The sequence below is a fragment of the Cinclus cinclus genome, chromosome 3, assembly GCF_963662255.1.
Source record: "Cinclus cinclus chromosome 3, bCinCin1.1, whole genome shotgun sequence".
NCBI classification, from domain to species: Eukaryota; Metazoa; Chordata; class Aves; order Passeriformes; family Cinclidae; genus Cinclus; species Cinclus cinclus.
In genome coordinates this window covers 76,999,241-77,015,659 of record NC_085048.1, presented here as the reverse complement: position 1 = coordinate 77,015,659, position 16,419 = coordinate 76,999,241, and the positions used below count along the sequence as shown (strand labels likewise).

Sequence of the window (16,419 nt, the reverse complement as noted above, 5' to 3'; positions counted from 1 at the left end):
GTTTAGGGTTTGGGTTTTTTATGGCATTTTCTTCTCCGAGTTAGACCTTTCAGTAGCAAACTCTTTGTCAGTTTTTTTCCCCAACATGAAGGGAAATACAAGCAGTACTTCTGCCTTCTTTAGTAGCGTGCTCAGTCTGCAAATGTAAAAGGGAATGTTTTGTCCCTGCAGTGGCGAGAGAATACAACACATAGGAAAGCATTTGGAGTTGCATTTTGTGGTTTTAATGGGTAGGCAGCTGTCAAAAATAATGGAGTGCCAAAATACTTCTTATCCTTACAGAAGTCAACGAAGTTACATAAGTGTTAGAGCGGGAGTAGAAATAGAACAATGGAATGTTTTGTGGAAGTCATATCTAATATTGCTGCTTGCAAACATTTCAGAAATAGGAGCTGAATGCTGTTATGATTCTGGCATATTAGCAAGATTTTTTATTTAAAGCCTTTATTTGGTTAGGTGGCATTTGGAGTTTCATACTAATTTTAAAAATAAATGAACACGTAAGGAATTTTTTTAGAGTTGTCAAAGTTTTCCAACTTTGAATTTAATTTGCTGGCTGGATTTTTGTGACTTCCTGGTTTTTAAGTGTAGCTTGCTAAATTGTAAAACTCATTAATTTTAAGTACTTTAACTTTAACCTTAATGTTTATAAATTTGAAGAGGGCATGTGAAAATTTTAAAAACCTTTCTTTTGTAGGGAAAAAAATTGAGAGCATAAGTACATGAATACTCTCTGTGTATTTATTAAAAGCCATATAACTGAAATTGGTCTTTGCACTTAAATAGCAGTGAAGTGAATTATTATAGCCGAATTGTACTGTGTTTTTTACTTCAGAAAAGGTTATAATAAAGTCACACAGGAATAATCAATATCTAAAGAAACGTGAGAGTATGTTCCTCATTTCTTGAAATGTTTTATTGTAGCTTTCAGCTTAATGCTTTAGCTTGTCAAGAAAACAGTGATAGTAACGTGAAACATAAATGCAGCAAACTTGCATAAATTTTGTTGTAGACGTAACAGAGAACTTGCTCTCTTGTAATTGATGAATCCAATTGCTTTAGGAGTAAATAATTCCTAAAATAAAATGGTAAGCCTAATTTAAGATCTATAATAACATTTACATTTTTTTAAACTGTTGTAAAGGTTAGTTGTGGAAGCAACCTGCTAGTTTAGAACTTGTCAGTGAAAGATGCCATTTATTTCACATGCAGCTCAGATTGCCATCTTGTTCATGATGCTAGTTTAAATAGTATTGTGGTGTATTTTATAAATAAAGTCTGACTGTGTTTCCAAATTGATTCAATTACAATAGGTTTATTTCTCAGGATTTGTTATTAAAAGGACTTCTAAATGATTTTGTCAAAGAATGAGGGACATGAGAGAATGTAGTAGCTAACACATTTTTAATTTCTGTGCTTTTTCTATATGCATTTTAAATCAGGTTACATAAGTTTCACTGTAGTTTATTGTAAATGTGTATGATCCTAAAAGTTTGTAATGTCAGGGAAGTTGTGCAGGTGTGTAATTTTAATGCCAACTACTGTTACACCTTCACTCCTTTTGATGTAAAAAAAACCCAGAAAAGAAAAAAAAAACCCAACTATCCATAAAACCCAAACTCACCCCACACCCATCCCCTTGTATAAAACATCATCATTTTCATCCTTCCCTCAACAGGGAAGGATTTCTTCCTGTTGGAAGAAATATGTATGTGAATTGAGAAATCTTGAAAAACTGTAGTAATAAAACTTGCAGGCTCTTAATTCTTTCTGTCCACAGACTCTGCTTTTCTTACAGTCTTAACTCAATTATTCCAACACCATTACTAATGTATCTTTCATTGTGGTCTTAAATTCAGTCATTTGCTTTGCTCAGATGATGATTGATGATGTCACAGAAGTTTTCTGCACTACTTGTCCTCTAATCTAATCTAAGTAGTTATGCTACAGATAAAAAGTAATATAATAAAATAATATATTAGCTCGTTTTTCTATTTTCCTTTTCAGTATTGGATGGTTAAGATTATTGCACCACTGCCTCACTCACATAAGTGATTTGGAAGGAATGATGGCTAGTGCTGCAGCACCCACTGCTAATCTGTTGCAGACATGTGCTGCTTTACTAATGTCCCCTTACTGTGGGATGCATTCTCCAAACATTGAGGCTGTGCTTGTGAAAATTGGGCTTCAGTCCACCAGAATTGGCCTAAAATTGATTGACATTCTTCTGAGAAACTGCTCAGCATCAGGGAGTGATCCTGCAGGTAAGTGCAGTGTATTTCTTTTCAGTTGTTGCTTAAAAACATTGCTTGTATAAAAGTACTAATACAATACATGTTACTTTCTGATTCTGAACCTGGGTTGCCAGAACTTGCTATTGTTCTTTGTTGGGCTTCTAAGTATCACAGTCTTTGTTTGTATGTGGGTAGTCCTACCAAGGTAAAGCAGTGCAACCAGGGTTGTTTGATTTTCATAATTAGGTGGGTGTTTTGAAGACAGAGTAGGATGCACAGTGTATCCTAAATGCCCCTTACTTTAGATACTGTGTCCAGATATTTTAAAATAAAGAGTACTGCCACAAGTACTGCTAAGGAAAGCTAAGGCAGCAGAATTTGGGCAGCAGTAGTCTGTAGTACAGTATGAATACTGAATAGCACTAAGCTATTGAAAATTGAAAACATTTATGTGTGGAAGTACATAATGAAGATGAGACTACATTCTGTGTCCTACAGTGAAATTTTGCAGAAGCTGTTCTGTTAGTGCACTGGGGATTTTGCATTTATGGTTTCATATCACTTTGCTGTTTTGTAGCTTCTAAGTGAAAGAAAACAATTTTTTCCTGTTTTGAGGCTGCTGACATAGAACACTCTTTTTTAAAATGGTTTCCATGACTTCTTTTGCCATGAGTTAGTGTTTCGGTGTAGACTGTTCTGTTTAGCTGGAATGTTGTTAGGTAGGAGTGTACTCTCTGGCAGGACAGAAGATGAGCACAGTGAGGGCAAGCTGAATAGGAAATAATCTGTGGAAATCTTCAGCTGTAATCCCATTGCTGTAAATTGGAGTTAAATAAGCATGCATTCTGAAAAATGTGTTTGCTTCTGTGAAGTGAGAGGTCTGACAGCTCTTTGGAAATAATAATATCTTTTGGAATGTGTTGAAGAAACCTACTATGTAAAGCTCTAAGTCCTGAATCTGATTAATGTTGTAATGGCTTTTCCTTTCATAGTAAGGCTGAACGTTGGACATGCAAAGTGCACAGTTTTAAGATAGTGGTGTGTACAGGAATTTCATCCTTATGTTAATGAAAAAACTTAATTTACTGTTAATATTACAATTCTGTAATAATGTCATTACTACACTTTAAAAAATTTGTATGTAAGTACTTCTATTATTTCCCCTCCCCTTTTTTTTTTTTTTTAATGCGGCAAGATCTGAATAGCCCTTTACTCTTTGGAAGATTAAATGGTCTCTCTTCTGACTCCACAATAGACATTCTTTATCAGCTTGGAACAACTCAAGACCCTGGAACAAAAGATAGGTAATGTTATTTGGGTTGTCATATGGAAGCATATACAAAAAATAACCTGCTAAACAGTGGCTTGGCATTAGTTCACAAAACCAAACATTTTTGAAATCTGATTGTTACAAGGTAGCGTGGAAGTGCAGAAATCTGAAAAAGCTCACCCAACTTTCTGCTTTTGGTAACCTTTCCAGGGAATGCTGTCCCTCCTTTCCTGCTGTTAAAAATGTGATAAAACTTTTCAACTGAATTTTTTCTCAAATAGTCAGAACTCGTATACCTGCTATATTTTCTTTTTCTGTTGAAGGTTCACATTTGGCTGTCCAAGATAAATTTTTTAAATTAATTTTGTCCTGATCTAAGTCTTGAGAAAAAGGAGCTTGATCTCACTCTTGAACTTCACTCCAAAGAAAGAGATAAACGTGTAAATTGGGTTACAAAGAAAACCAGCAAGCTGCTTTGATTCTAAATGTTTCTTTCTCGTTTATAGTGTGCAACTTCATCTTGTCTTACAGAATTCAAGCATTGCTGAAATGGGTCAGTGATTCTGCAAGGGTTGCAGCTATGAAAAAAAGTGGCCGGGTCAGCTACATTTGTCCCAGTAGCTCAACCAGAGAGTATGGGCTTTTGATGCCATCTCCTTCCCACTTGCATTGTGTAGCAGCAATTTTGTGGCATAGTTACGAATTGCTCGTTGAATACGATTTGCCAGCATTGCTGGACAGGGAGCTCTTTGAGTAAGTAAAGCAAAGTTTTGCACCACGTTATTTTTATAATTAAATTGTTTTGTTCCTGGATATAATACAGCTTGAAGAGCAGTTACTGTGAGATATAGTGGAAAGTGATATGCCTGAAGCTAATGGATAGAATGGGTATCTAAAGATACTCAAACAGTTCTAAACTCAAAGCTGCACTTCACATATTCCAGGTATAATTGTGTTTAAAGACCCAAAAATCTGAAATGAAGCAGCAAATCCATGTATATACTTGCATATATATGAAAGGTAAGCTGGTTCATGGTTTTGTTCATCCGTTCTTTTAATGGACTGTTCTTGTTGAAGTTGTTTGCAGTAATTTTCCCACTACCTCTAAATGATCTTCATTAGGATGCTGTTATAGAAACATTATCTTAGTCATCACAGTATCCAACATCTATAACTGGTAGCCGAGAGGTAGGAAGGGGAAGATGTTTTCTTAGAGTTTCCATTTCTGTTCTGGCCATTCTCATCTGAAAGAAATGGAGGCACAAAATCTGGAGTGAATCTTAAAACTATGAATTTGCTTCATTTTGGTGGATTCTAAAGAGAAGTTCACCCTGAACACCAGATGTATACTCTTAATGATTCCCAAAATGAAAATATATGCTCTAATATTTGCAGTTTATGTTGCTTAAACATCTCTTTAAACAAAACAATAAAAAAGGGAAGCCACAAAACTGTCACACATGTTTTAGAGAAAAATGACTGTTAAATTACTTTATCTAGCATTTGTCAAGGATCTTTGATTTGTACTGTTGAATACAATTGCAGTTAATGAAGAGATGTTTGCACGTGGTTTTATTGTTGCTCCTAGGAAACCTTAATATTTTTCCATGACCAGTCTCCTTTAGGCATAGCCAAACATTCAAACACCAGCAAGTGTCTAAATTATGGTTACAGGTATAAGCATGTGGAACTCTGACATGTACAACATGACTTCAAGCAAGATAGTTTCCAAAGACACTTCAGTGATACTGTGATGCAGATAATTTTAATTCAAAATAAGCTTGTTCATCTTGGGAATCAGTTTAAGGATTTTAAATTGCAGGTCAATTAGTCCTTTTACACTAACAGAAATACATTTTCGGGATACATTTTAACATTTGAAAAGGAAAAGCTCTAATAAAAATGGGCTTTCTAAAATGGACAGTCCAATTAGATTTATATAGAAGTGAGTTTCACAGCTGAGTTCCTGTCTTTTGGAGGATAGCGTATTGTATTCATCACATTGAGAAATGATAGTTTGTACCTAGTTTGAGTATGCAAGTTATAATATAGCTCCATTCCCTTACCTCCTGCCAGATATAAAACTATCACTCATATGAGCCACCATCTGGAGCAAATTATAAAATATATTATTCAATAAATGTAAAAGCTTTTTTCTCAGAGTTATATGGGTAAATAATTTTTCTAATAAAAATAACTTTTCATGTGTATTCTTCACCTTCTTTGATATTGTAACTTTTGAAATATTGTAATGGATTCTAGCTATAGCTCCAAGTTTCTCCTTCACATGATAAATTACTTTTTTCTTGGAAAAATTTTCCCATCATCCCAATTTTCCATTTCAATAGTTTTGCTTTGGCCAACGGATGCTAATCCCTTAGCCATTTTTAAATATGTATTTAGAAAAAAAAAATATTTTCATATAGCATGAATTCATCCAGAAGATTTTAGCATTTGGACTGTGTTAATATATAGTTGGAGAAGAGGTAAATGTAGCTTTATTATATGTGGACTTTTGGAAGTTGTGACTGTCTTTCCAGGGTTATAGATAATTTAGTCAGTGAGATGAGTTTTCTGCTGGGGAGGGGTTTTATCAACCATGCTCTTGACTGGTGATAAATCCAGCTTTTGCTTAGACCCAAAGGGTTCCTTGAGTTCCTAGTGTGCCCTTAGACTAAACATAGAATAACATTTCCATCCAGAAGAGGGGAAAACAATCCTTGTCTTCAAATAGAAATGCAATATATGATAATACATCCAAATTTAATTTAAAAATCTAGCATTGAATGGCACAAAGTGCATGTTTGCCTCTGTATGTAGATGTTAAAATAATGTGACACCTGTGGTGTCAAGGTACTGTGAATGCAGTTTGGAAAACTGGCTTTTTTTAAAAAAGTTCTTCACTTACTCTGAACAAGTCTGTGTGAAGAATTTATCATTTTACTTTGCAAGTACCCCTTCTGAAATTTAAGCTGAATAACAGGATCTAAATTAGCTTCGGCACTCATATGCCTTGCATTAGCATTTAAGTAGATAGCACTTGGATGTGATGTCAAAGTTAGGTGGGATTTTAGAATCCCTGAGGAATAATTCTGTTGTTAACTTGTGTCCTAAGTTTAAGTCAAGTAAGAATAGCAAGGGTGTGTTTTTCAATCAACAAGGTGGTTGCTGCTTTCATTTGTTTGCAGTATCTTTAGGAAAATGCCTAATAAGTGAAATTTTTAGAAGTTCTGACACATGTTAAAGTGCTTTCAGTTCTTACAAAGAATTGAGACCTTCATGTAAATGAGTCTGTGTACGCACGTGTGTGACCTAATAGCTGCAGCTTGGAGAATTGACAGCACAAAGAGGCTGCAGTTGGTTAAAAGTGGATAAAATGTATGACAGTTGTTGAAAGACTGAAATCTGGTTTTTGTGTGTAGCTGGTTTATATCTATTTAAAATACAGTGTGGTTAAAGAAATTTAAGCATTCAGTTGAGAAATGCCTTTTGGGTAATCAGCATCCTGCTGATACTGTGATCCAAAAGAAGCTTCCAAGTTCGGCACGGAGTGTTTCACAGCAGCTTCTATAATAGTAAATCATAAAAGTACAAAATTGTTGTATGAGCCAGTGATAAAAAAGGGGAAAATTACTCGTAGACTATGTATTGATAGGATTTTCTGTCTTCTACAGGTCACTGTTTAACTGGTCCATGTCTCTTCCCTGCAACATGGTTTTGAAGAAAGCTGTTGATAGTTTGCTTTGTTCCATGTGCCACATCCACCCAAATTATTTTTCCTTATTGATGGGATGGATGGGTATCACTCCTCCTCCAATGCAGTGTCAGCACAGACTGTCTATGACCGATGACAGCAAAAAGCAGGACCTTAGTTCATCTTTGACAGATGACTCTAAAAATGCACAAGCCCCTCTTGCACTAACAGAGTCTCACCTGGCTACTCTTGCTGCCTCATCTCAGTCTCCTGAAGCTATCAAGCAGTTACTGGACTCAGGTTTGCCTTCACTGCTTGTAAGAAGTCTTGCTAGTTTTTGCTTTAACCATACCTCTAGCTCTGACTGCACTGCACAATCAGTGGATATCACCCAGGACAGGCTCAGGAGGCACCACGTTCCACAGCACTTTAATAAAATGCCCATCACGGCAGACCTGGTTGCTCCTGTTCTCAGGTTTCTGACAGAAGTTGGCAACAGCCACATGATGAAGGATTGGTTGGGTGGCTCTGAAGTCAATCCATTGTGGACAGCACTTTTATTCCTGTTGTGCCATTCTGGTGCTACCTCGGGAGGACACAATATGACGGCACAACAGACCAGTGCAAGATCCAGCTTGCTTTCTTCGACCGTAACCACAGGATTGACCACTCAGCAGCGGACAGCAATTGAAAATGCAACAGTTGCTTTTTTCCTACAGTGCATCTCTTGCCATCCAAATAACCAGAGACTTATGGCACAGGTGAGAGAGAAAAATAATAATGTTTTCATTTATTAATAGCTACAGCTAAATTTAAAAACTTTGGTTTTTTAACCTTTCCTTATAATCACTTGAGTTTTTTAAGCTGTTGTTGACTGGAAACTTTTTTTATTAAAACTGTTAGCTTGTCTGAAGCATATAAAAAAGTTTTGGCACGGCTGTCCAGTCCTGTGTATAGATTTGTATTCCACTTTAAGAGAAATAAACTTTAAATCAAACTGCAGAAGACTGTTTAATTGGATAGGTCTAAACTTTTGTGAAATGGAATTTGAACAGCAAGCTTCATATGCATATTTAATATTAGCAACCTAAGGAGTTATGTCCTGGGAAATTTGCTTGTGCCACCTGTGTCCAAGGAAATACAGGTTATTGCATAATATGGCTTTGCATTTGGCATTCTAGAGCAGATTCAGCTGTCTTCATCACATTCATTAACCTTGCAGACCTAGCTGAATACAAGGATAATGAAAAAATGGATTTTTCAGCATTAAAAATTATGATGCTCTAGGAAGAAGTAGGCTTCAGTAAAAAATCGAGTCAGTTCTCTGTTAATAGCTGGGAGTAATAGTGCATTATGCTGTGGGAAAGGTTTGCTTTAGGAATTCAAAAGCTGTTTTTATGACTACTTTATTTTCAGTTTTCTGTGTTTTTGAGAAATCTGTGTGTTTACAATTACTTTGATGCCATAGTCAGCATTTTAACCTTTTATATTAAACACCTTATTTGCTGCAGGTATTTTCTTGAGTAGTGCTCATTTCTGGGCTGGTTTGTGTGATAACTGGATCTCAGACAGTGCCTACTATGGCTCTGTAGAGCTATATGTTAAAGACCTAAATATAGAAATATTTTAAATCTGATATCATTTTGCATTCTCAGGTTCTCTGTGAATTGTTCCAGTCCTCTCCTCAGCGTGGGAACCTCCCAACCTCTGGAAATATTTCAGGATTTATTAGGAGGCTTTTTTTGCAGCTGATGCTAGAGGATGAGAAAGTGACTTTGTTCCTTCAGTCACCTTGTCCAGTAAGAATTTTTGATACTGTGTGGTAAACATGGAATAAATTTAGCATTTAAATCTTAAGTCTGAGAATATTCAAATTTTAAATGCTTGCAGCTTTATTCTGCTGTACACTTCATGGAATTTTGGAAAGTGCTGTTGACTTGTAACACGTCATTTTAGAGGAAAATTAAAGGCGCTACCTTACGATGACACAAAATATTTGTTGGAAATATACTGCTTCTGAAGCATCTGACAACTGAAATTTCTTACAGAAGCCTTTTTAATAGCACTGTTACACACTAGCAATAAATATAGATACAATATCTATCCAGTTGTCCTTAGCAGTTTCATTAAGGATCAGTCACAGTCAGAATTGGCAGACATCCTTCAGCAGTTAGCCAAAATGCCATGAATAAATTGAGTGACAAATATGTAAATTAATTTATAAAGCAGATGTATGCTTTATGGTTCCACATGCTTCACTTGAACAGAATTACAATTGATGTCTGAAATGCTCTCCATTGAAGGCTAACAGTGACTGAAAAATAGGGTAAACCCACAAATTTCTTTAAGAGATCTGATACTCCCATCCAGAAAAAAATATTGGTTGCTTTGATTTCTGTATCGAAGTAAAGTACTACAGGAGATATATGAGAGGGAAACTGGATTGGATAGTGTAAAATGGAAAAAGAGGCAGAAACACAGTTTTATCACAAACATTTAAATGTTTTAACTTGGCTGAGTGTTTGCTAACAGGTCCATTGTTAATGTGAAGGTAACATCAATTTTCTGTTAATTGTTTTGCATACAACAGATTTTTACAGAAAGCTGTTACTAGATATGTAAAAGCAGAAAAAAATGTTTTGAAGTTGCCATAATTCAGTTTTTTCTATTAAAAACACTGGGAAATTAGGTTCTTATTGAGATGATTCCTCCTATAACATGCAAAGAGAAACCTTAAAAATAATGTGGATGTACAGGATATACTTCTAGAATATTTAACAACATAATCTTTCAAAGATTGGTTCCCCATTTTTATCTTAGAAGTTCTTAGCACAACTCTATTTCAGAAGCTTTGTTCTGGTTGTCAGCAAATACGATTTTTTTTTATTGTACTGCACAATAATAACTTGGTCCTGTAAGTGCATATGAATAAACAGGTCTTCAGGGGCTGTCTAAAATCCATTATGGTAAAATATTTGCAAAGTTTTAACTAATAGTGGCTTAGTTACCTGTCATAACAAAAAGTAGATATTAAGTCTAGAAAAAACTTCCTCCTGAAGTCAGAGCAACAGAGAAATATTATCTTTCTCTACTCAAAGTATATTGTTAAGTTTTAAGTATTTAGTTTGTTTCAATTTCCTGAATAATTGCAAGTCTCAGGCATGCAATTTTTCTCTTGAAAAGAAGACATTTTACAGCTATGTAAAATAATTGGGTTTTTTAAAGCAAAGATGATATCATACTGGTTCTGGTCCTAAAACTGTTGTAGGCTTTCATAACAAATTATTTTGAGTTAAAAAACAAAACATGTCCTAATTTGAAGCATTTTTACTGTATACCTCCAAAATTGAAGGATATGTCAGTTTTCTTTTTTAGCACGCTAAGAATTTAGCTTTATGTAGCTGACATGGCTTTATAAGAACATAGTGGTTTAAGTTATTTTTCCGTGTTAAAGTAATAATTAATGTTGACTGTTTTTTCCTTTCAGCTGTACAAAGGTAGAATTAATGCTACCAGTCATGTAATTCAACATCCAATGTATGGAGCTGGACACAAATTTCGTACTCTTCACTTGCCTGTCTCAACCACTCTAGCAGAGGTTCTTGATCGTGTGTCAGGCAAGTTTGCAATAGTTCATGATTTTGTTTTCCTGTGTCATGGTTTAGTTTGTTTGTTTCCTGGCCAATGCACTGAAAATGTAATAGTTTAGGTTTGCCAATTGTAATATATTTACCTTTTGTTGTGAAATAGAATTAGGAGTAAAAGTAAAGCAGGCCTAAAATGTAAAAGGGAATAAAGAAGAACTTTATTAGCAACACAAAGAATAATAGTAATAAATTCAGAACAGATTTTCAGACAATTCTTCTTTCCCCCTTTGTTACAGCTTAACAACATACAGGGACACTTCAGTCAATTCCTTACTTAAATAATCTTTTTCAGCTTACTTTAGGGAGAGGAGTTTCTTCTTGTTTAGCTATAAGGATCTTTTACCAAGAGAGGAAATAACCAGTTTTCTTTTGACTCCACTTTTTCATGAATAGCAGCCAGCCGGGATCTGCTATCATGAATTTCCTCCCACTTCACAGTCTTTTCAGAACTGAGTTGCAGGCCATGTTAAAAAGTCATGGGTTATTACTTTTAAGGATGAGCTGCTCAAGGGCAAAAGTTCTCTTTGGCTCTCTTCTCTCTGTTCATACTTCATTTCCAGGAACAGAGATCCCCCTCTTTTCCTCAGGGCAAAGGATTCTTCAAACACTTTACACCTTGCTCCATCCCCCCATGTCTCTCTTTTCTTCATGGTTTAAAGAAATTTTTAGTGAAGTACAGTCCACCCCTATAACTTACAAAAAGATTTTTCAGCCAACCTTCATGACATCTCCTCATTCTCCATCCATTTAGAAACTTAGGTCTTACTTCATTGACTTTGGTGTATCCTTTCTGTTCTTCTCCCTCTCACCCAAGGAAAGATGAAAGTCTGTAAGTCTTATCTGAGCATTGGAAAAAAAAGTTAAAACCTCACCCAGAAGTTGCAGGGGCTGTGCCAGGCCATGCCGGAGCTGTGTCAGGATCTCAGGGTGCCCAGGCCGTGCTGGGGGGGCCGGATGGAAACTGCAGAGTGCACGCAGAGGAGAAATGGGTGCCAAGGCCGTGTGTCCATGGCTTTCCCCCGGCGCTGCCCGCCCCCAGCTCCAGCCGCAGCCCGGGGGTTCTCCCTCTGCCCTGCCCAGCACACAAAGCCCTGGGGGCTCTCCCGAACCGGGCCCGGCTGCCTCCCCCCAGCCCGTGAGGGCGGCCGGGCGGGCTCGGCCACCCCAGGGCTGCTCCGAGCCGGGGCAGGGCAGGGCAGGGCCCCCCGAGCCACGGACACACCGGGAAAAGGGCGAGGATCCCAGCAATGGGCTGGATCCTCTTGGCCACTGGGGCCCCTGGTTAAAGACAGGGCCCAGCAGCCTCTGGAGCCGCTCCTGCCCGGCCTGGGCCGCATTGGAAGCGGGGCCGTGCCAGGTCGGTGTTACTTTGTGAGAGGCCAGAAATACAAGGGAGCTTTCCCGGGGTTTACTTTGCTTCAAATGTGATTCACTGAGCGAACCGACTTTTCCAATGGTTTTCTCAGGCTGTCAACAGCTAAAGCAGCCTTCAAGTGGTCCCATCAATCCACAGAGGAAGTTCTCATGGAGAAAAAGTGTGCCCTCCCCTCAGGGTAAAACATCACACCTGTTTTTTAAATGCAGTTTAAAAAATAAAAAAATCTTACATTATTTGTTTGACTATACAAATGGTATGTAAGGTTGCATATGGCTTGCATATGGTGTATGCAAGTATTAGTCTTTAAAACACAATGTCTTTCATCCATTCATTAAATTTCCCCAGATTCTGTCAGGTAAATATCCTGAAACTTAATGATACACCTCAAGGTGGAGATGTATGTCTTGTGAAAAGGACCTTGATAAAGACTCCATCTAATTTCTGTGGTTATACCTTTGTGTGCTATATAAATATTTGCATTTGCTTGCTAAATGGAAAATGAAAAGTATAATTTACTTTTAGGTATTAATTTTAAAATTATGCACAGTGGGAGGATAATGTTAAAACATTAATTTTTTGTTGTTGTTTTTTAAATTTCAGTACTTTCAGTTATGCTACTTGAATATACGCTGAGAGATTAACCTCTCTGTAGGGAACTTGGTTGATCAGGCTTTCACAGACCATAATATGGATTTTGACACCTAAATGGTAGACATCTTATTCTTAAAATAAATTCCACCTTTAATTTTAGTGTTTATTTAATACTTTAGGAAACAGAACTATATGTTAAAGATTAGGGTTAATATTTTTTAATATTTAGTTAGAGAGTAGAATTCCTACTAAAGATGTCATGTCCATGCCAGATACGTGTGTAGTTAAAAAAAAAATAGCAAATCCAGGACTGCCTCTTTATTCTTCAAATGTGGGTCTCAATAGTACCAAAGAAAAGTCATCGATTGTTAGAGCAACTATCTTTTTGCCACATGGGAGATGTGCACTGAAGGGTGTGCACTTAGTTGCCCATCCATCTGACTAGGTATGTATCCTCCTATATGTAGGTTTACTCGAATGTGTACTTTTTTTGGAAGTCTGTGTAGATCAACTTTTCATTTATGAGGCACGTCTTCATTGAGTTAAAAGCAAATGTTGCTTTTTTTATATCTATGGAAAATTTATTGGGGCAATAAATGTTACCTAACAAGCTGATAGGAGTATTAAAATGTTATTTGGCAGAATACTAGATAGGGCAAGATGTGTTTTAAGATTTTAATAGAAAAATATCCATTCCTAGATAAATGCTTGTATCTTATTTATCGAGGAATAATTTACTGTTTCTGGTTGAATTCTGTCGTTAATTACTGTCCAGAGAGTCATGTGCGAAATGTGACTAAGGTTTTTCTGGTCACAAACTGCACAAGGATCTCATCATTACTGTAATGGGTGAGATGATCACTTCATATGAGGTAGGGGTCAGTTGTTGAGTAGTGACATAAACTGTACTGAGTAGCTGCCTTAGTGTGTATTGTCAGCTTCATAGCCAGTGCTAGTGAGGACTGGAGAGGAGAATGTGATGATGTGGTAAACTGTAATGTCTGTAATTGAAAATGGTCAAGTGCTGACTTTGTAGGGCACCATAACTTTAGGGTTTGCTACAGGATTGCTATGCCTTGGCTTTGTGGTTCTTGTATGGCATCCCATAAAGTCCGTGGTTAGGACAGATTAAAGAAGGCTTGAATATTAGAGGAGCAAGCTGTGTGTTTAGGGTGAGAGACAGAAGGGGTGGACTGGGGTAGAAAAGAAAGAAGAGACTATCACCATTATAGCAATAGGAAGTCATGAAGATCCCGTATCAGAATCTGTCCCTTGAGTTAACTTCTTTTTTCTTTACTGTTGTAATTAACCATTTCATACTTTTTGCATAAATAAATCACAAGAGCCATATTAATTTTGTACTTTTTTCCCCAGCTCTAAAAAAAAATGGGGGGAGAAAGGGGTCCTGAAATCATTGATCGATCTGCTACTTGCATCCCTTCACCATAGGAAGAAAGTGTACAGTATACAGCAGATAGGATTGCCTGGATGAGTACCAGTTGTTTTGTATTTAATGCACCTTAGTCTTGAGTTGCTGCTTGAGTCAGAAAAACTGAACAACAAATCTGGGTATCACCTGAGTAGTTAAAATACCATTGCTTAACCTTCTTTAATAATTTTATTAATGACCCTAAAATTCCCCAGCATTAAGTGGACATTGAGTCCATGGTACAAAACCAGAGCAACTCTGAAATTTAATAATAGTAATAGTAATAATAACAATGAATTTTTTAAAGCAAAAAACATACACAGTCTCATAGATAGCTATATTTGTGTGTATGTATATATACACACAGATCTATACATAGAGTGAATGTGTGTGAATGTTGAGTCCTAAGTGGCAGTATTTTCACACTCTGTATGTTTTTTCAGTCTCCACTGCTGTCTAAGAGAGATATAACTAATGTTTACAGGCACAAATCATAATATATTTCCAAGCAGCCAAACCACATCCCTTTCAGCACCTCTCCCACTGGTGACACAAAGTTAAAGGTAGCTGGATGGTACTTCTAGGTCTTGAGTCTGGTTGTACCTTCAAGCTGCTGTGGCTATGTGGAAGCAAGTTACTACTCAGAAGCAATTTGAGAATTACTTGGCCATTTTGCTACCAGTGTTGTACCGTACAGGGTATGAAATCATCCACTGTCACCTATCATCAGTGATTTAATAAATTAGATTAAATTTAATAACTTATTGGTTGTTGTGATCTACACTAATAATTGAATGAAATGGTTGAACTATGGTAATCTAATGTTCTCTTAAGCAAACGGCTCACGATCTGGTTGTGTAATGTACTTGAGGCATTTTCCAATTTCAAAGGAAGAGAATTTACCAGTTCTGAAATTGGATCCATATGTAACGAGAGATACCCAGACCCAAATACAAGAGCCTATTTAAATAAGTCTGCAGCTGTCTTTAAAAAACAGTTTCGGACTTTTTTGCTGTTGATGTTTTGTCAGGATTTTTTGTGGGATTTTTGGTTCATGGGGTTTGGATTTGAATAGGGATGTTTTGCTTAATCTCATTTTTGGTTGATTGCAGTGATTTAGTAGTTTTTTTTAGTGTGAAAATGCTTGACTCATCAAGTAATGGTTTTAAACTGTAACGGATTTAAATTGTCAGAGAACAAAGTTTTGGGAGAAGAAGGGGACAGAATTACTATAATACCTTAATTCATAGGTGTTGACATAGGTATTGCTGCCTCTGTTGGAACTCTGAGATGCTACAGTAGTTGAGAATAGCCTTATTAACAGCTTAGAAACTAATAAAATCCTAATATCTTGATATGCTTTTCTTTCCTCTTTGTCCTTGTCCCCTCCATCCCCATATAGATACACCCAGTATTACAGCTAAGCTAATTAATGAACAGAAGGAAGATAAAGAAAAAAAGAACTATGAAGAGAAAGAAAAAGTTAAAGCAGAAAATGGATTTCAGGACAATTACAGTGTTGTTGTTGCTTCTGGTATGTCTTTTTCTTCTGTCTTATATAAAATGGATTTTTCTGGTGTTAAAAGTGTGTATGGGGAAGAAAATATCTACCAGTAATTAATATTATTACTTGTGATAGTTAAGAAGATTGTAGTACCCGGTACTGCAATTATAATGCACTGTTAGGCAGCCAAGATTGATTCCTGGTGAAATGGCTGCCTCTAGCAGGTTATACGTTGACAAATTCATCAAAAGTATGTACACCTAAATATATGTGTCAGTGGTATTTTCGTGGATGCTGTTGCTAGGGAATGTTACAGCATTTTTTAAAGACACCCCTGAATCTTGGAGGATATTATTGCTTCTACCTTTTTGCAGTAGGTGGTGCAAGAGAATTTAATCACCTCTCTCTTCCCAAAATACGCTTCAGAAATAAAAGGTATCCACATACTTGGCATAACAACTAATGGTACTCTGCTAAAAACTGTCAGGTGGAGGTGTTGGCACAAAAGCAGGTTATTCCACTTGGAAACAGCTAATACTGGAGTTTCTTTCAAACCATTCAGTTTATAAAAGCTAGTGAGTCAAACCTTCAGATATCTTTCATGTAAGTAAGCCCTTTTCCTGCGGACCTGTTGTTGGAGGGTATAGATTGAGCATATTAATTTTGCATTGG

The 16,419-nt window shown here is 36.6% G+C and overlaps 1 protein-coding gene across 1 annotated transcript in view; it reads left to right on the top strand.

Annotated features, from left to right (window-relative positions):
* Positions 1-16,419, top strand: part of BIRC6 (baculoviral IAP repeat containing 6) — a 174,380-nt gene that overhangs the window by 90,182 nt on the left and 67,779 nt on the right. Inside the window, exons 52-58 of the mRNA XM_062490247.1 lie at positions 2,008-2,264; positions 3,430-3,538; positions 4,036-4,257; positions 7,179-7,959; positions 8,854-8,997; positions 10,686-10,815; positions 15,646-15,777. Coding sequence (XP_062346231.1) covers positions 2,008-2,264; positions 3,430-3,538; positions 4,036-4,257; positions 7,179-7,959; positions 8,854-8,997; positions 10,686-10,815; positions 15,646-15,777 — 1,775 coding nt within the window. The remainder of the gene's footprint in view (positions 1-2,007; positions 2,265-3,429; positions 3,539-4,035; positions 4,258-7,178; positions 7,960-8,853; positions 8,998-10,685; positions 10,816-15,645; positions 15,778-16,419) is intronic.